We start from the raw sequence: 19724 nt of genomic DNA on the forward strand, positions 1-19724 counted from the left end.
GTTCCCAGCGGCCCTCGCGGCAGGTTCCGGGCGTCAGGACTGTGCGTGATGGCTTGGGCCGGTTCTGCCGCTGTGTCCGGAGCAGGGACTCCGGTGACGGGACCGACGGGCCGAGACCTCTTCGCCGAAGGACTCCTGGAGTTCCTGCGACCGGCTGTGCAGCAGCTCGACTCTCACGTTCACGCCGTCAGGTGAGTAAGCAAGGAGCTGGGGGCGGGGCCCAGGGAACGAGAGCGGACTAACGAATCCGCGAGGCCGCGGGAGGGAGGCCGCAGCGGCGGGGAGGAGCTGAGCTGGCTTCTCGCAGCGCTCGGGAACGGCGCAGGGAGTTAGTTTCGTGAGCTCCGTTAACTGCTGACCGAGCAGGCCTTCTACCTCTTTGCAGAGAGAGCCAGGTTGAGCTCCGGGAACAAATTGACAACCTAGCCACAGGTAAGCCGGCGTCTCGTGCACCGGGAATTCTCCGCCTCACTTTTAGGGCTATTATCTCCTGCCATCCTCTGGGCTGGGTTTCTGTCACTTGCTGCCAGGACATCAGCGCTGCTAAAGGACTCCTTTCAGGGATGTTTCCAGTGTGGGGTGGCTGCGGCCCATGTGGGTGCAAGAGTGTTTTCCATCCCGGTGGTGCCTGTGGCTCAAGGAGTAGGGCGCCGGTCCCATATGCCAGAGGTGGTGGGTTCAAACCCAGCCCTGGCCAAAAAAAAAAAAAAAACAAAAAACAAAGAAGAGTGTTTTCCATCCCGTTAGCAGCCTGTTTTCCCTGAGAACAAGAGACGAGCCGTCACCTTAGCTGCATCTTACTTCCATTCCCAGAACTGTGCCGTATCAATGAGGATCAAAAAGTGGCCCTGGATCTCGACCCCTATGTTAAAAAGCTTCTTAATGCCCGGCGACGTGTTGTCCTGGTTAACAACATTCTTCAGAATGCTCAGGTAAAAGAATTTCCTACAGTGATTCTTTGCCCTTCTTTATAGGTGCTCAACACTAACGTCACTGTAATGTTTTTGTGTATTTTGTTTTTAGTAATTTTTGGCCAGGGCTGGGTTTGAACCTGCCACCTCTGGCATATGGGGCTGGCGCCCTACTCCTTTGACACCACCCACGTCACTATAATGTTAAATATCTTTGAGGGAAAGAGAAACTCACTATTCTCATTCTCAGTTACCCAGTTGCTGTCATTTAGATTTTTCATATACTTCAGAAAACTTTGGGGTTAAACCAAGGCTAAGATATTTTGCAGCACCTAATTGACTCAAACTCTAAAGCCTTTCACAGCAGTTGTAAGATTAAAGATTTTCCTTGTCTTGTAGGAACGGCTGAGACGGCTAAACCACAGTGTTGCCAAGGAAACAGCCCGCAGAAGGGCAATGCTGGATTCAGGAGTTTACCCCCCTGGTTCCCCAAGTAAATAACAGAAAACGAGTCCACAACCTCAGAATAGCACAAGAACTGTTCCCCAGCTGACCTGCTTCAACACACATGCAAAACTTCTAGGAGGCAATCCCTATGGACCTTGGCGCAACATTAAAAAGATAGCCCTGTGGTTTGTTTGAAGCACTGGGTCTTACCCATTTATGTAGGAGCTCCAGGGCCCTATGTGCAGCTGGACAGAGGTTCTCAAAGGACTTAAATTATGGCTTTTCCTTCCATGAATGAGCTGAGACCTTTACATTTCATATAAGCTACTTATTAGAAGCCTACCTTCTGTAAGCCTGGTTAAACACAAACATCCTTTGTTACATGGGCCTGGGCAGCCAGCAGTTCTCTACCTGTGACTTGTCATTTGCCTTTGTGCACACAGAGGATTGGGAGGGGAGGGAAGGCAAAGTCAAGGTGGACCTTTGTCCAACCTTTTAAATTTTGCACTGGCTTTATTTTTCTTTGCAGTTTTTGGCCAGAGCCTGGTTTGAACCCGCCACCTCCGGTATATGGGGCCGGTGCCTCACTCCCCTGAGTTACAGGCGTCACCCTGCACTGGCTTTAATATACTAAGTGATGCTAGCCACCACTTAATTCATTAAATACTTCAGTAATCTTCTAATTTATTCTATGAAAAGATTCCAGGAGTCTGCTTTAATTCAAATACAGCTTCAAGTTGTGATGTTAACTGTGTATAGTTAAAAGACTCAATTATCACTTTTATTGAACAGTATACAAAGCAAAAGGTGCCACATGCTAAGGAGAAACAAGACCAAGAGCCTCACTAGGAAGTACTTTGTTTTTCTTAGAAAAAAAATTTCTGGACAGTAACAGTTTACAACACTTCAAAAAAATTAATGGCTGAGGTTTTTCAGGAGTTGGGGACTCAAAAAAAAATGGTGGTATCCTGCTTCATTATAATGGATGACAGGGGCCATAAATGTGAGACTTAACGGCTATTAAGCCAATATCAATGGCATGAAACTCCTAATTTTCCTTCTGTGGTCTTCCCTATCCACAGAAATGCCACCATATAAAGCCCGGTAGCAGCTAGCTTAGGCTCCAGTCTTCCCCTGGTGTAGGAAAGGGAGTGGAGGTCACTCCTGGGTTTCCATGCTTTCCTCCTCTTCTCCTTGAGGGGGTTCTTCTGTATTCTCCTCCTCTTCCTCTCCTTCCTTCTTCTCTGGTGGCTTCTCATAAGCCTTTTCTGAGGGTGTCACAATCACTCCATCCCAAGTAGATATTTCAGAAGCCAAATCTGGGAGAAAAAGGTGATTTTAAACAAGTAGCCCTTGGCTCGGTGCCCATAGCTCAGCAGTTAGGGCACCAGCCACATACACCAAGGCAGGCGTGTTCGAACCCAGCCAGGACCTACTAAACAATAATGACAACTGCAGTAACAACAAAAAATAGCCAGGTGTTGTGGTGGGTACCTGTAGTCCCAGCTACTTGGGAGGCTAAGGCAAGAAGCCCAGGAGTTAAATAGAGCTGTGAGCTATGACGCTATAGCACTCTACCAAGGGTGACATACTGAGACTCACTCTCAAAAAAAGAAAAACAAGTAGCCCAGCACACAAGTAATGATTTACAGCGGCAATATTAAGACATCTGAGTAGTATACAGCCTCTTTGTAGACCACAGAGTACAATAAGAAACCTGTGACCCGCTTGTAATCCCAGCATTCTGGGAGGCAGGGCGGATGGATTGCCTGAGCTCACATGTTCGAGACCAGCCTGAGCAAGATCAAGACGCTGTCTCTAAAAATAGCTGGGTATTGGGCGGCACCTGTGGCTCAGTGAGTAGGGCGCCGGCCCCACATACCAAGGGTGGTGGGTTCAAACCCAGCCCCGGGCGAACTGCAACAAAAAAATAGCCGGGCGTTGTGGTGGGCACCTGTAGTCCCAGCTACTTGGGAGGCGGAGGCAAGAGAATCACATAAGCCCAAGAGCTGGAGGTTGCTGTGAGCCATGTGATGCCACGGCACTCTACCGAGGGCAGTAAAGTGACACTCTGTCTCTACAAAAAAAAAAAAAAATAGCTGGGTATTGTAGCAGGTGTCCGTAGCCCCAACTACTTGGAAGGCTGAGGCAAGACAATCACTTGAGTCCAAAAGTTTGAGGTTGCTATGAGCTACGATGCCACAGCACTCTACCTAGGGTGACAAAGTTGAGACTGTCTCAAAAACAAAAAAAAGAAACCTGTGACCCACAGTGCTTACTCACAGCTGGCATCACCCTCCTGGCCAAGAATCTTCCTAAAGCCACCATGTGAGAGGATTCGGACCAGAGTCTGAGCTGTGTAGCACACCATGTCCTGAAGAACAGCAAAGTGAGGGTAAGTTAGCAAGGAGAATCAAAAGTAGCACCTTACTTAATTAACATCCTTGTAAAAATAAAGACAAAGACAATTTCAATCTCAGGACCAAAGTCTTTGAGAATCTCAAATCCCTGACCACTAAAGACCATATTCTCTTTTCCTTCTGTTACTCAACAGAGGGGCAGACAGCTCATTCCACAATTATGCCAATACCTGCTGTTCCAGGGTCATGACTGTGTGTACTCTGAAGTTGCCACTCTCACAGGGGTCAGTGATACCCACGGAACCTGGCAGGAACAGTCCTGCAGCTAGAATCTGTAAGCAACGCCTGAAAAACAGAGGTATCATAAGAACGCATAAAACCGCTTATAACGAGCCCTAAACCCAAAGAAGCATGCTGTACCTGTATGCCACATTTAGGGCCAAGGGCTGTCTAGTGGGGTTGTTCATCACAGCGTAGTGACCCTGGAAAATAATGAATATGGTAGCTATGTTGACAACTCTGTCTTGAAGCAAACTAAAACTTTAATTTATATATATATATATATATTTTTTTTTTTTGTGGTTTTTGGCCGGGGCTGGGTTTGAACCCGCCACCTCCGGCATATGGGACCAGCGCCCTACTCCTTGAGCCACAGGCACCGCCCCCGCAAACTAAAACTTTAAAACTGATCACTAAAGTACAGCCAAAAATCCTGATCTGGATGCTATTTCTCATCATTATCACAATAATGAAATGGTAACAATGATGAAAAGAGTAACTACTCATTTGAGTACTCCCCAAAAATCCAATGAATAAACTTTATAGAACTTCACTGGATTCCTGTTCACCAATGAAAGTTCTTTTTTTTTTTTTGGTAGAGACAGAGTCTCACTTTAAGGCCCTCGGTAGAGTGCCATGGCATCACACAGCTCACAGCAACCTCCAATTCCTGGGCTTAAGCAATTCTCTTGCCTCAGCCTCCTGAGTAGCTGGGACTACAGGTGCCTGCCACAACGCCCTGCTATTTTTTGGCTGCAGTTCAGCCGGGGCCAGGTTTAAACCCACCACCCTCAGTATATGGGCCGGCGCCTTACCAACTGAGCCACAGCGCAGCCCTCAATGAAAGTTCTTTTAATAGCTGGGCTCAGTCACTCCCACCTGTAGTCTCAGCACTCTGGGAGGCTAAGGAGGGATTGCTTGAGAGCAGGAGTTCAAGACCAGCCTGAGCAAGAGTGAGTGAGACCCATCTCTAGTAAAAAACAGAAAAACTAGGTGGGCATTGTGGCAAACACCTGTAGTCCCAGCTACTCAGAAGGCTGAGGCAAGAGGAATACCTGAGCCCGAGAGTTTGAGGTTGCTGTGAGCTATGATGCCATAGTACTCTACCCAGAGCAACAGAATAAGATTCTGTCTCAAAAAAAAAAAAAAAAAAAATGTTCAGGAGGCCAAGGCGGGTGAATTGCTTGAGCTTACAGGTTTGAGACCAGCCTGAGCAACAGCGAAACCCCACCTCTAAAAATAGCTGGGCGTTGTGGTAGGTGCCTGTAGTCCCAGCTATGTGGGAGGCTGAGGCAACAGGATCACTTAAGCCCAAGAGTTTGAGGTTGCTGTAAGCTATAACACCACCACACTCTACCGAAGGCAACAAAGTGAGACACTGTCTCAAAAACAAAAAAAATTCTTTTAAGCTTTACTAATTTCAGATTTTGATAGATTTCAGAGCAACTATTGCTAGATGAGGTTCAGTGGCTCGTGCCTGTAATCCTAGCACTCTGGGAGGCCAAAGTGGGTAGATTGCTTGAGCTCCAGGGTTCGAGACCAGCTTGAGCAAAAAGTGAGACCCCATCTCTACCAAAAATAAGAAAACTGAGGCAAGAGAACTGCTTGAGCCCGAGTTGGAGAGTGCTGTGGAGCTATGATGCAAGGGCACTTTACCAAGGGTGACAGCTTGCAAGTCTGTCTCAAAAAAGAAGAAGAGGGGCGGTGCCTGTGGCTCAGTGAGTAAGGCGCCAGCCCCATATACCGAGGGTGGCGGGTTCAAACCCAGCCCCGGCTGAACTGCAACCAAAAAATAGCTGGGCGTTGTGGCGGGCGCCTGTAATCCCAGCTGCTTGGGAGGCTGAGGTAGGAGAATCGCAGAAGCCCAGGAGCTAGAGGTTGCTGTGAGTCCTGTGTACATCATGGCACTCTACTGAAGGCGGTTAAGGTGAAACTCTCTACAAAAAAAAAAAAAGAAGAAGAGACCCCCATCTCTACTAAAAATAGAAAATAAATTAGCCAGGGGTAGTGGTGGGTACCTGTAGTCTCACTACTCAAGAGGCTGAGGCAAGAGGACTGCTCAAGCCCGAGAGTTTGAGGTTGGTGTGAGCTATGATGATACCATAGCACTCTACTCAGAGTGACAAAGTAGGACTCTGTCTCCAAAACAAAAAGAGTAACTACTGCTAGAGATTATCAGGAACTCCAAGTGCCCTTGACTTACCAGCAGGTCAAGGATCCAGGGTGTGAGGGGCTCAAAGCCAGGAAAACGAATCCTCAAGTCCTTCAGCAGTCGGATAAGAACTTTAACTCTGAAAGCAAGCGTAACCAAAGGATTAAAAGTAATCAACACTGGCCAAATTAGATGGTTCATGCCTATAATCCCAGTGCTTGGGAAGGCCCAGGTAGGACTGCTTGAGGCCAAGAGTTAAAGACCAGCCCCAGGAACATAGCAAGACTGTCTCTGCAAAATAAATTAGCCAGACATGGTGTCCTTGTACTCCTATTCAAGAGGGTCAGACAGGAGGATCATTTTGAACCCAAGAGTTCAAGTACTGTATGGCAGCCTATGCAACAAAGAACCTATCTCAAAAAAAAAAATAAAAAAGGTAATAAAATGTATTTCCACACCTGAGGTGGAGCTGAACTACATTTCTGATACCTCTCAATCTTAACTTGATTACTAATGGTAAAAATCAAAATCCAGGGCCAGCCATGGTGGCTTATGCCTGTAATCCTAGCACTCTGGGAGGGTGGGGGGTGGAGGGGGAGTGTATGGACTGCCTAAAGTCACAGGATGGAGACCAGCCTGAGCAAGAGGGAGACCTTGCCTCTAAAAATAGCCAGGGGTTGCGGCAGATGACTGCAGTCCCAGCTATTCAGAAGGCTGAGGCAAGAGAATCACTTAAGCCCAAGAGTTTGAGATTGCTGTGAGCTATGATACCATGGCACTCTGTCTCAAAATAAAATAAAAATCCAAAGAGAAAATCACAAACAGTTCTGTCAGAGGTGAAGTATGTGAGTATCCTGCTATTCGCTATTCACTGAAGTTATCTTTTTTTTTTTTTTTGCGACAGAGCCTGAAGCTCTCACCCTGGGTAGGGTGCCTTGGCATACACAGCTCACACCAACCTCCAACTGCTGGGTTCAAGCGAGTCTCCTGCCTCCACCTCCCAAGTAGCTGGAACTACAGGCACTTGCCATAACGCCCAGCTATTTTTTGGTTGCAGTCGTCATTGTTGTTTGGCAGGCCCTGGGCTGGATTTGAACCCGCCAGCTCAGGTGTATGTGGCTGGCGCCTCAGCCGCTTGAGCCACAGACGCAGAGCCTCATCGAGGTTATCTTAATCCAAAGTCAGAGAGGGACTCACGTGGACTGAGAAGCATTTTCCTCAAACCAGCGGGCATGTCGGATGGCTGCTAAGGCACTCTGTAACACCTTTATATCCACTAGAAGACAAACATGAATGGCCAAGATGAAACATTATTAAGCAAGCAAGTCAATCCTATTCCTACCGTCCAAAAACTTGGAAGGAGGGGATAACTTAATTCCTTTTTCTTTTTTTTTTTTTTTGCAGTTTTTGGCTGGGGCTGGGTTTGAACCCGCCACCTCCAGCATATGGGGCTGGTGCCCTACTCCTTTGAGCCACAGGTACCGCCTCCTTTTTCTTTTTTTTTTAGAGACAGAGTCTCACTTTATTGCCCTCGGTAGCGTGCCATGCCGTGGTATCACAGCTCATAGCAACCTCCAGCTCTTGGGCTTAGGCGATTCTCTTGCCTCAGCCTCCCGAGTAGCTGGAACTACAGGTGCCCACCATTAATACCCGGCTTTTTTTTTTTTTTTTTTAGACAGAGACTCAAGCTGTTACCCTGGGTAGTGCCATGACATCACAGCTCACAGCAACCTCCAACTCCTGGGCTTAAGCGATTCTCGTCTCAGCCTCCCAAGTAGCTGGGACTACAGGCACCTGCCACAACGCCTGGCTATTTTTTGGTTGTAGTTGTCATTGTTTGGCAGGCCCGGGCTGGATTTGAACCCGCCAGCTCTAGTGTATGTGGCTGGTGCCTAGCCAACATCTGGCTATTTTTTTTGTTGCAATTTGGCCTGGGCAGGGTTTGAACCCGCCACCCTCAGTATACGGGACCGGCGCCCTATCACTGAGCAACAGGTGCCACACAATAACTTAATTCTTTAAACTATCCCATCTTCCTCTGATCAGCAGATCACTTGTCCAAAAGAAATCACTACTGCTTTTCTGAACTTAATCTAAAAAGCATGTGAGTTTCAAGATTTTCTCCAAAGTCTATCCTCTTTAAATATTTCTACAGTCCTCTTTAAGTCCTCCAACTGCTTTCCTGGCCATCCTATCTGAATATATCACGAGCAAGCTGGTAAAACTATTTCCAAATTACATAGAAAGAGCAAAAGTTCAGGGTAAATGTAGGCCCTTCAATTCCCAGAAAACTTCAGGGGAGATACCAAAATATGTTTTGAATTTTTACCAAAAATATCATGTTTTGAATCCCCCCCCCCCCCCATTTCCCAGCAATGGAAATAAAGTCTAACAATGAAGTTCTGGGTCCAGTTTTCGGAGATTGGGTGGCACTGTTGTAATGAGAATCTTCACCGTAGCATCAGAAGAACTGATTTCAAAGCCAGTTTCATTGGTCAGCATGGTCAAAACTGAAATAACAGAATGATCAAAACACTTCTGTGAGATAACTAAATTAAATCCAGTATGGGCAGGGGGTTAGAGCGACAGGTTTTTAAAAACAGCAAAAGACTGTTTCTTTTTTCCTTTTTTTTTTTTTTATGAGACAGAGTTCCACTCTGTCACCCTGGGTAGAGTACTGTGGCATCATCATAGCTTACAGCAACCCCAGTCTCTTGGGCTCAAGCAAACCTTTTGTCCCAACCTCCCAAGTAGCTTGACTGCTTTTTCTATTTTTAGTAGAGCTCAAACAATCCACCCGCCTCTCCTTCCCAGCCCTCCCAGAGTATTAAATGACCAGCTGTTTCTTCTGGGATTAGTCCTCTCTCTACCATCTTTGAGAGTGTACTATATTTTCCACTCTTTTTTTTTTTTTTTTTTTTTTTGAGACAGTCTCAAGCTGTCACCCTGGGTAGAGTGCCATGAGGTCACAGTTCACAGCAACCTCAAACTCCTAGGCCCAAGCGATTCTCTTGCCTCAGCCTCCAAAGTAGGTGGGACTACAGGCACCTGCCACAATGCCCAGCTATTTTTTGGCCCCGGCTAGATTCGAAACTGCCAGCTCCAGTGTATGTGGCTGGCGCCCTAGCTGCCTGAGCTACAGGAGCCAAGCACGATACTCTGTCTTTAATGAAGTGTTTTTGCTTAAAAAACAAACAAAAAAGTTCAGTTCATAATGAGAATTTAGAACAAAGAGCTTTAGAAATAAAGATCATATAGGTTTTGTATAGCTGAGGCCCCTGCCAAAAAATTTTCCATAACATAAAGCCCTGCATTTACTTTTCCCTCTAGTTTGAATGAATTTTTTTTTTTTTTTTTTTTTGCAGTTTTTGGCTGGGGTTGGGTTTGAACCCACCACCTCCGGCATATGGGGCCAGCACCCCTCTCCTTTGAGCCACAGGTGCTGCCCTGAATTTTTTTACAAATATAAAACTTGGTTCCTATAACCACTAAACAAGTATTCTGCAACAAATGTAAACCTTCAGAAGGATCCTGTGCTCTTAGGCTTTCCACGACCTTGTTCCCCAGGGCGGCAACAGCTTCCACTAGAGAGAAAAGGAGATAATTGATTATAATAATAATCTATACATAGACTTTCTGTGTATCTCTAAGCTATTCTGTACTCTCATTTCTGCCCCATGGTTCAAGGCTGGAGTGGACACTTTCACAAGGGGAGTAAGGCCTGAAAAGAAAAATTGGAAGGCTCAAGAAAGAGGATACCACCTATATTCACATTCTTTCTCTGTAACAGGATTTTTTAGGTCAGTGGTATAGTGACATTTTGGGCTAGACAATTCTTTGTTTGAGCCAGGCACAGTGCTCTCCTGTAATCCTAGCACTCTGGGAGGCTGATGTGGGTGGATTGCCTGAGCTCACAGGCTCAAGACCAGCCTAAGCCAGAGCAGGACCTCATCTTTAAAAATAGCCTGGCTTTGGGAGGCTGAGGCAAGAGAATTGCTTCAGCCAAAGAGTTTGAGGTTGCTATGAGCAACACCACAGCACTCTACCACGGGTGACAAAGTGAAACTCTGTCTCCAAAAACATAATAATAAAAAGTAATTCTTTGTTTGGCCGGGTGAGGTGGCTCACACCTATAATCCCAGCACTCTCTCCTGTAGGAGAAGGAGACGGCTGAGACAAGTGGACTACCTGAGTTCACGAGTTTGAGACCAGCCTGAACCAGAGTGAGACTCCATCTCTAAAAATAGCTGGGCATTACAGCAGGCGCCTGTAGTCCCAGCTACTTGGGAAGCTGAGGCAAGAGAATCGCTTAAGCCCAGAAGTTTGAGGTTGCTATGAGCTATGACGCCACAGCACTCTAACAAGGATGAGAAAGTGAGACTCTGTCTCAATAAATAAAATTCTTTGTCTGAAGTGGTAGGGGAATAGTCGTTCCTGTGCACTGTTCAGCAACATCCCTGGCCTCTATCCTCTTCTGATGCCAGTGCACCCCCCTTAATTGTAATAAGCAAAAATGCCTCCAGAGGGGCAAAAATCACCTTCAGCTGGAACACTACCCTATAGTAAGCAACCTGCTGTCCATTCTTTCAGGCACACTCCACCCCAACATACATTAAAAAAATAGGTTCTAAGATGGAGACTTTACATCTATCTTTTGTATTAACCTGGATGGAGGTGAAACACATTCTTCTTAGTATAGAATCACAGGACTAGAGAAGCAGAACCTAATGTACTGAATTCTAATATGAAGGCAGTAGATGAGCTAATACAAGGGGGTAAGGTAGGGGAATGAGCAAGTGGGGAAAGGGGAGAGAAGGGGATAGGAGTGATGGTGTTTGGCACACCTCTTAGGGGTGGGACACAATTATAAGAGGGACTTTAACAAATGCAATCTGTGTAACCTAATTCTTTGTATTCTCAATGAATTCTCCCCCCTCCAAAAGACAAAATGGAGACTACAGTGCAAATGGAAGTTACTCAAAATAAAACACCTCCATCACCATGACCTAATTTTAGAACATTTTCATCACCCCTGAAAGGAAGCCCATACTCAGTACATCCTCCCCACCCTCCTGCCTTGGGCAATTTCTTTTTTCTTTTTCTTTTTTTTGCAGTTTTTGGCCGGGGCTAGGTTTGAACCCGCCACCTCTGGCATATGGTGCCGGTGCCCCACTCCTCTGAGCCACAGGCGCCACCGCCTTGGGCAATTTCTAATCAACTTTCTTGCTATGCAGTTTTGCCCATAATGGACATTCATGTTTTACTTAGCATAAGGTTTTTTAAAGCTCATTCATGTTGTTCCATGCATCAATACTACACTGCTCTGCAAATATACTATAAATACATATATTGAATTGTACACTTTAAACACGTAAATTGTTTTGGATGTGAATTACATTTCACCAAAGCTCTTTAAAAAATCAGGAACTTAGGGGCTAGGTGCAGTGGCTCACACCTGTAATCCCAGCACTTGGGAGGCCAAGGCAGGTGGACTGAACTCACAGGCTTGAGACCAGCCCGAGCAAAAGTGAGACCCCCATCTCTAAAATAAGATGGGCATTGTAGCAGGCGCCTATAGTCCCAGCCTCCCAGAGGCTGAGGTAAGAGAATCGCTTAAGCCCAGGAGTTTGAGGTTGCTGTGAGCTATGACACCACAGCACTCTACCAAGGGCAACAAGTTGAGACTCTGTCTCAAAAAAAAAAATCAGGAACTTAATAGAGAAGTGGTTAATGTCCAAAAAGACAACTTTTGGCATTCTGGCTTTCTGATCTAAGGCAACTAGCAGCTCTTGCAGAAGTGGCAGAAAGTCCCTTGGAAGTATCAGGAGCATTTGGGTAGCAGTGGTAGCATCCCTACCTAAATGCAATTATTGGCTGGGCGCGCAAAATGACAATAACAAGTATCATCAGTTCAAAATAAAAAGCCAATAGAATCATCAGGTCAGGCACGGTGGCTCGTGCCTGTAATCCTAGCACTGTGGGAGACTCAGGGGGGTGGACTGTCTGAGCTCACAGTCTCAAAAAAATAATAAATAAATAATTCCTAGGCAGCGCCTATGGCTCAAAGGAGTAGGGTGCCAGCCCCATATACCAAAGGTGACGGGTTCAAACCCAGTCCCGGCCAAAAACTGCAAGAAAAAAAAAAAATAGTAATTCCTTCATAGGAATATTATGAGCAGAAACTACCCAGACAATTCAAAATGAACTAGGTATGCCGAAGGTGGCGGGTTCAAACCCAGCCTGGCCAAAAACTGACCCAAAAAAAAAAAAAAAAAAAAAAAAATCACCTGTAAAAATGAACTAGGTACTCAACCAGATCAAAATAGGCCATCAAATGTCTGATCTACCTGTTCAGAAATTTGCAAAAGTTTTATCTATATTTGGGTAATTTCCTAGATCTATCTACAGGTAACTCTAATAAAAGACCTTGTTTTACTTCTCTCCTGTGATTCTGCAGTCAACACAGAGTGAAAAATTGGCAATTAGGGAATGCAGGGTGTGAGATGAATATTTTAGTAATGTAAAAAATTGGATATTTGATACAATACTTTGTATTGGTAAGTTATTGAGTTGTAAGTTTGTTTTATGTGAAGCTAAAAAACTCTAAAAGAAAGCCGACAAAAATTAAAAAATATTTATAAATGCATTTGGAATACTCCAAAGGAAATGTAAAAATAAGTTTGCAACCAAAATGTATAAACTAATACGTAACAGCTTATTTTATGGGCTGGTTCTTACAGAAAAATATAATAATTTCCCATTTGCCTTCCAAACATCTTTTCAATCTTTAAGCTTTAAAGATTCCTAGGCCCTAACCCCAACTACTACCTTCTGTTCCCATGGCCAGAAAGAGGTATACTCACATGTTGGCAGAATCTTTAGTATTACTACCAGGTCAGCCACATTGTGTCCTGTTGTCATTGTTCCCTTTTTATATGATCCTACCTGTCGTACTTCTTCAATTTGCTGTTGTAAAAGAGATTTCAGGAAAAAAAATTAGCAAGAAAGAAGGTGTTCCTCTCAGAGCTCCATTACAATACAGCTTCTTATTACCCAGATTTGGAAGTAGCAGAGGTAAAATCATATCCCCCAAACCCTCACATGAATGCCTCATACACCACACCTAGCTGATAACAATGATAAAACTCTTGGTCCCCACAATAAGCACTACAAAGGAATTCCACTGTACTTTCCCATTCCACACTTGTATATAGGTAATAGGCAACTGAAAAATTAAGAAACAAGAGCCAGGGCGGCGCCTGTGGCTCAGTCGGTAGGGCACCGGCCCCATATGCCGAGGGTGGCGGGTTCAAGCCCAGCCCCGGCCAAACTGCAGCCAAAAAATAGCCGGGCGTTTGTGGCGGGCGCCTGTGGTCCCAGCTACTCGGGAGGCTGAGGCAAGAGAATCGCTTGAGCCCAGGAGTTGGAGGTTGCTGTGAGCTGTGTGAGGCCACGGCACTCTACTGAGGGCCATAAAGTGAGACTCTGTCTCTACAAAAAAAAAAAAAAAAAAACAAGAGCCAAGGATACACCTATGCTACCAAGACTGCCCTTTTCTAATCATCAAAAACTTACCACTTCAAATGTTCCTGGAGCCACAATCAAATTGTCAATCACATTGTTTATTTTTGTAACCAGAGAAAGAATAGAGGCCTGAAAAACAGCATGAAACAAAATACCCTAAGACGAAAAATTATAACCAATTTCTCAGAGTTTGAATATTTCCCCCTAATCCCTTCCAACAAGCTGACCCAGTATCAAATAGGACTTTGTAAACACTTCAACCCTCTGGCCTTGAATATATCAGAAAAGAATGACTTTTAGTATCATGGATAGATTAAATAAGATATGAATGCATACGCAGTCTGTTTATATATTCACCTAGCTCTCCATCTACATTGAGAAACAAGGAGAACTAAACCCTCTGTGGAGTTTAAGCATTTTTTTTTTTTTAATTAAATCATAGCTGTGTACATTAATGCAGTCATGGGGTACAATGTGCTGGTTTTAAATACAATTTGAAATATTTTCATCAAACTGGTTAACATAGCCTTCCTGTAATTTTCTTAGTTATGTGTTAAGACATTTATATTCTACGTTTAGCAAGTTTCACATGTACCCTTGTTAAGATGCACCATAGGCGTGTGGTCCCACCAATTACCCTCCCTCCACTCATCCTCCCCCCTCTCCTCCCCTTTCTTTCCCCATATTCTTGGGCTATAATTGGGTTATAGCTTTCATATGAAAGCTATAAATTAGTTTCATAGTAGGGCCGAGTACATTGGATACTTTTTCTTCCCCACACTATTCTTAACCTTATCAATAATTAGTCACTTTTCTAACTTTCTTAGAAAAATCTCAGGAAGGGAGCCAAAAGAACACACCTGTTCAGCAGAATTGGGAGCAAGGTCCTGATTCCTTTTCAGCAAGGCCTCACTGAAGGAAGTTTCATCAGGTGCTGGCTTCACCCGGGGGAAAGCCATTTCACACTAAACCAGAAATAAACAACTACATATTATTTACCAAAAATAATATACAAGATTGTTTTCTTCTGTTACTACAACAGAAAACAATTGAAAAACAGAAAACACTGGTGGTGCCCATAGCTCAGTTGGCAGGGCACGGGCCACATACACTGAAGGTGGTGGGTCTGAACCCAGCCCAAGCCAGCAAAAACAACAATGACAACTGTAACAAAAACAGCTGGACATTGTGGCAGGGGCCTATAGTCCCAGCTACTTGGGAGGCTGAGGCAAGAGAGTCGCTGGTTGGAGGTTGCTGTGAGCTGTGCTGCCAAGGGTGACAGCTTGAGACTGTGTCTCAAAAAAAAAAAAAAGAAAGAAAGAAAGAAAAGAAAACTTAACAACACTTGTTTTTACTCTTTCCGATGTTCAAACAAGGATACAAGCTAGAAGAAACAGCCATAATTTAAGCTCTCACTACCTTTATATTAAAAAATAAACCAGAGGGTGGTGCCTGTGGCTCTAAGGACTAGGGCGCTGGCCCCATATGCCAGAGGTGGTGGGTTCAAACCCAGCCCCGGCCAAAAAAAAAGATAAGCCAGAAATACAATGAATTGTTCAGAACACAGATTACAATCATGTTACTGCCAATGGTAGCAAAGGAATTATCTTCCCCATCCAGCTTACACCATTTCCATAGGTAAAGCCAACAGTTAACTCAAAAACCTCCCAACTATATTCACAAATCCCTTTTCCAAATCAAAGGAGACACTGGGCTCCATTTCTACATCTATAGGGGAACAGTGGCCAGGAAACGTATTAATACAGCGAACTCACCAAATAGAAATCAAATGGGATATGTGGTACAAAGGGCCTGAACCTAAAACAAGAAACAGATCAAATTATTTGTCACATAGCAAACAAAGGAAATGTATACAACACACGAGCAATTTAAAAACTATGTCCTAGAAAGCAGCGGGATGTGTGTGTGGAGGTAGGGTACCATTCTTAGAGTGATCAAACTCATTTAGCACGAGCAGGGAAAGACCAAAGACCACAGCTGGCTCTTACAACAGCACTCCAAACTCTTATTTAGATGTCTGAAACAGAAGCTAACTGTAGAGGCATTAAAAACCAGCACTCACCCTCCTCCTGGGCCTCCTCTGGAACCAAAGCGCCCACCACGACCACGGCCTCTGTCACCCCTAGAAATGCAGAGTTCATTTGCACCTCACTGAAGGGCTATCCACCTCATTTCAAGCTGCCTGCCTCCATCGTTCGGAACTCTACAACACAAGCCAAGCGGCCCCTCCCGCTTACACTCTCTCCACTCCAAATGAGTACCCGGCTGCACCCCCGTGCCGTCCTCATTCCGGACGAGCTCATCACAAGCCCAAAAAGAAATATCCACAATCCTCGGCCACGCCGATCCCACTTCGGAAGCCTAAGTGATGGCTCCTTTGCTCATTAACTTCGTGAACTTAGCGGGCCCGTCCGGGAATAAGTGGCAGCGGCCTACTCAGTCCAGTTGGGGTGCGGGTGCTGTTCCTAGGAACTGAGGACACCCCTGGGTCTCAACCCCTCAGAGACTGAGGGGCCAAACCCGCCTCCCCTCCGCTGGGCCCCACCCCCGTTGAGCCCCAGGCCCCCGCCTCTGCCGGCCTCGGCCTCCCGCTTCCCTCAGACCAGTCAGGTGTGGGGCGAGCGCCCCAAGTACGTGGCACGTTAGCTCCTCTAACTTCTTTCGGTCCACATTTCTCAAAACGTCCGGCGGAAGACTTGAACTGTTCGACCACCTGGCTACCCTTACCTCATGGCGACTTAAATCCCGAACAATGGAGGCCGCACCAACAGCCCCACTCCTCCGAGGAGCAGATTAACTGGAGTCTGGCCTGCGCGTCCCAACAAAACCCGGCGCGATTGGCTCCCGCCCTGCTTTGCCGCTAATGCTTATTGGCTTAGTTTGTGAGCCCGGACTTGAACCAATAAAAAATGCCTAGAAACAGCCAATAAGAACAGGCTCAATAGAGCCGGCGACACTTTTTCGAGCAGACATTAGTCGGCACTGCATAAAAGCGTCTGGAAGGATAAGACTCAGAAAACCTTCTATAGGAATCACTAGAGGGTCATTCCTTATCAGCAGAGTGGCGCAGCGGAAGCGTGCTGGGCCCATAACCCAGAGGTCGATGGATCGAAACCATCCTCTGCTACGGAATGGATTATTTTCTACCCCAGCACAAATAGCACAGGTAATGTACAATTCTCCTTTGAACGTAAATGCCATCTTTCTAATTTTTCCTCCCTCAAAAATACAAGCTCCAGCCGGGCGTTGTGGCGGGCACCTGTAATCCCACCTACTTGGGAGGCTGAAGTGCAAGAGAACCGCTTGAGCCCAAGAGTTTGAGATAGCTGTGAGCTGTGACGTCACGGCACTCTGCCGAGGGTGACAAAGTAAGACTCTGTCTCAAAAAAAAAAAGGCAAGCTTTCTTGCCACCGCCAGGTAGAGTGGAAGGAAATAAGAAGGGACTTTAAGCTGCAGGGAACACTAAATATGTCCTGCAACTTGAGGCAGGAGAAACACAGGGAGCATGTTCATTGAATTGATGCGAAAAACGCGGGTTGGTGAGAGAATAGAAGAGAAATTGAGGCGACAGCTTTTGGAAAGAGAACTCAGAAAAAGGGAGCAATATCAGCCATAGGTCTGACTCACTGTAAAAGAAGATAAAATAAAAGTAAAAACATAAATCAATAAAGAGAGCGAGGGAGTGGTAGAGAGGATTTGACATCCGTATTGTCCAGTTTCCCTCTAGTTCTCCTCTTTCCTTCCTCACAAACTCTCCAAATGATTTCGCCTTTACACCTTACACCTTCACCAACCACATATAGATACACTGTAGTGCTTAATCGTCATTTTTTTGAGACAAGAGTCTCACTATGTCGCCTGGTAGTGTGCCTGGCGTCACAGCTCACAGCAACCTCAAACTCTTGGGCTTAGGCGATTCTCTTGCCTCAGCCTCCCGAGTAGCTGGGACTACGGGTGCCCGCCACAACGCCCGGCTATTTTTTGTTGCAATTGTCATTGTTGATTGGCAGGCCCAGTCCGGGTTCAAACCCGCCAGCCCCGGTGTATGTGGCTAGCGCTGTAACCGTTGTGCTATGGGAGCAGAGCAACTTCCTTTCCTTATATCCCTTCCTTCCCTTCTTTCCTTCTTTTTAAAAGAGAAGGGCGGCGCCTGTAGCTCAAAGGGGCAGGGCACCTGTAGCTCAAAGTGGTAGGGCACTGGCCCCATACGCCGGAGGTGCGGGTTCAAACCTAGACCCCAGCCAAAACTGAAAAAAAAGAGAGAGGCGAGCTCTCAGTATGTTACCCAGTCTGAACTTGGATTTCTGGGCTCAAAGGATCTTCTTGCCTCAGCTTCTCAAGTAGCTGGGACTACTACTACTTATTATTATTTTGTGTGTGTGTGTGTGTGTGTGTGGTTTTTGGACAGGGCTGAGTTTGAACCCACCACCTCCGGCATATGGGACCAGCACCCTACCCCTTTGAGCCACAGGCCACCGCCCTGGGACTACTAGTTCTGCTTGAGCCACCACACGGGCCATAAAGCACATTCTTATCGCCTCAGAAAGTTCGCTTATATCCCTTTGCCCTGCCCCAAGAGGCAATTACTATTCTTCTTTCTCTTAACATAGATTAGTTTTGTCTGTTTTCTATCTTCACATAAATGGACTCATGCTGTACATACTCTTCGTAGAGGTGGGGAGTCTGACGTTCCCTTGACACATTTCAAGATTCATGTTTTTGCATTGTTCAAAGTTCTTTAATGCTGTTGCATTTATCAGCAATCTGTTCTTTTTTTCTAAATGAGAAATATTCCATTCAATAAAAGCACAATTTGTCCTGAATTCTTCTGTCAATGAATTCAGAAACTGGCTGAGAGGAGAATACATTTGGTTGTTTCCAGTTTGGGGCCACTATGAATAAAGATACTATGAACATTCCTGTGCAAGATGTCTTGTGATCAGATGCATTTGTTTCTCTTGGGTAGAAGTAGATGAACAGAATTCAAATTCAACCGGACACAGTGGCTAATGCCTGAGATCCTAGCACTCTGGGAGGCCCAGGTGGGTGGACTGTCTTGAGCTCAGAGAGCTGGAGACCAGTGTGAGCAAGAACAAGACCCCATCTCTAAAAATAGGCTGGCCTTGTAGTGGGCAACTGTAGTCCCAGCTACTTGGGAAGCTGAGGCAAGAGAATTGCTTAAGTCTAAGAGTTTGAGGTTGCTGCAAGCTATGATGCCATGGCACTCTACTAAGGGCAACAAAGTAAGACTCTGTCTCAAAACAAACAAACAAAAAATACAAATTCTATGTTTATTATTTTATTTTTATTATATTTTGTGTTTTATTTATATTCTATTATATGTTTTGAGGCAGAGGCTCACTCTGTCACCCTGGGTAGAATGCCCTGGTGCTATAGCTCACAGCAACCTCAAACTGTTGGGTTCAAATGATCCTCTTGCCTCAGCCTCCCAAGTAGCTGGGACCACAACGCCAAGCTGTTTTTTTAAAATGGGGTCTCACTCTTACTCAGGCTGGTCTCCAGTTCAGGCCATCCACCTGCCTCCGCCTCCCAGACTACTAGGATTAAAGGTGTGAGCCACCATGTAATCCAGGCACATACCCCTTTGGACTGTATTAAAGAGTTGCAGCATTAGGAAGGTTGAGAACCACTGATGGTAGGATCTGAGTATGGGAGGGACTTCAGGACAGAAAGACCCCACTCTAGTAGCCCTTAGTGGAGGAAAAGAAGGGATGGGTTCCAGGCATGGGTTCCAAGACCACCATAAGAAACCAGGCACTGGGCAGCGCCTGTGGCTCAGTCAGTAAGGCGCCAGCCCCATATACTGAGGGTGGCGGGTTCAAACCCGGCCCCTGCCAAACTGCAACCAAAAAATAGCCGGGCATTGTGGCAGGTGCCTGTAGTCCCAGCTACTCGGGAGGCTGAGGCAAGAGAATCGCTTAAGCCCAGGAGTTGGAGGTTGCTGTGAGCTGTGTGAGGCCACGGCACTCTACTGAGGGCCATAAAGTGAGACTCTGTCTCTACAAAAA

The 19724-nt window shown here is 45.8% G+C and overlaps 3 protein-coding genes and 1 non-coding gene across 10 annotated transcripts in view; 3 read left to right on the top strand and 1 right to left on the bottom strand.

Moving 5' to 3' along the window:
• On the top strand, positions 1-2378 carry SNAPIN (SNAP associated protein). The gene is made up of 4 exons (XM_053591126.1): positions 1-191; positions 386-432; positions 814-932; positions 1311-2378. Exons 1-4 carry the CDS (start codon positions 49-51, stop codon positions 1410-1412), a joined length of 411 nt encoding a protein of 136 aa, XP_053447101.1. The 5' UTR covers positions 1-48; the 3' UTR covers positions 1413-2378.
• Positions 2113-19724, bottom strand: part of ILF2 (interleukin enhancer binding factor 2) — a 21815-nt gene continuing 4203 nt past the window's right edge. Inside the window, exons 1-14 of one of the 7 annotated variants that reach the window (XM_053591109.1) lie at positions 16422-16585; positions 15757-15816; positions 15449-15491; positions 14534-14638; positions 13725-13802; positions 13013-13115; positions 9668-9733; positions 8543-8659; positions 7347-7425; positions 6201-6288; positions 4139-4200; positions 3949-4063; positions 3642-3732; positions 2113-2677 (exon numbers count right to left, since the gene is read on the bottom strand). In XM_053591109.1, coding sequence (XP_053447084.1) covers positions 2517-2677; positions 3642-3732; positions 3949-4063; positions 4139-4200; positions 6201-6288; positions 7347-7425; positions 8543-8659; positions 9668-9733; positions 13013-13115; positions 13725-13802; positions 14534-14638; positions 15449-15491; positions 15757-15816; positions 16422-16426 — 1173 coding nt within the window. In that variant the 5' untranslated portion in view covers positions 16427-16585 and the 3' untranslated portion in view covers positions 2113-2516. Of the gene's footprint in view, positions 2678-3628; positions 3733-3948; positions 4064-4138; positions 4201-6200; positions 6289-7346; positions 7426-8542; positions 8660-9667; positions 9734-13012; positions 13116-13724; positions 13803-14533; positions 14639-15448; positions 15492-15756; positions 15817-16421; positions 16597-19724 lie in introns of those variants that run through there. The other 6 variants (XM_053591114.1, XM_053591115.1, XM_053591112.1 and 3 more) reach the window with 6 other exon arrangements.
• Positions 16750-16821, top strand: TRNAM-CAU (transfer RNA methionine (anticodon CAU)). Its single transcript has one exon. It is a non-coding gene; the product is annotated as a tRNA-Met (tRNA).
• The window catches only part of LOC128585497 (uncharacterized), a 7455-nt gene continuing 4931 nt past the window's right edge, over positions 17201-19724 (top strand). Inside the window, exon 1 of the mRNA XM_053590589.1 lies at positions 17201-17230. Within this exon, the coding sequence (XP_053446564.1) occupies positions 17201-17230 (30 nt within the window). The remainder of the gene's footprint in view (positions 17231-19724) is intronic.

Source organism: Nycticebus coucang, chromosome 5, assembly GCF_027406575.1.
Source record: "Nycticebus coucang isolate mNycCou1 chromosome 5, mNycCou1.pri, whole genome shotgun sequence".
NCBI classification, from domain to species: Eukaryota; Metazoa; Chordata; class Mammalia; order Primates; family Lorisidae; genus Nycticebus; species Nycticebus coucang.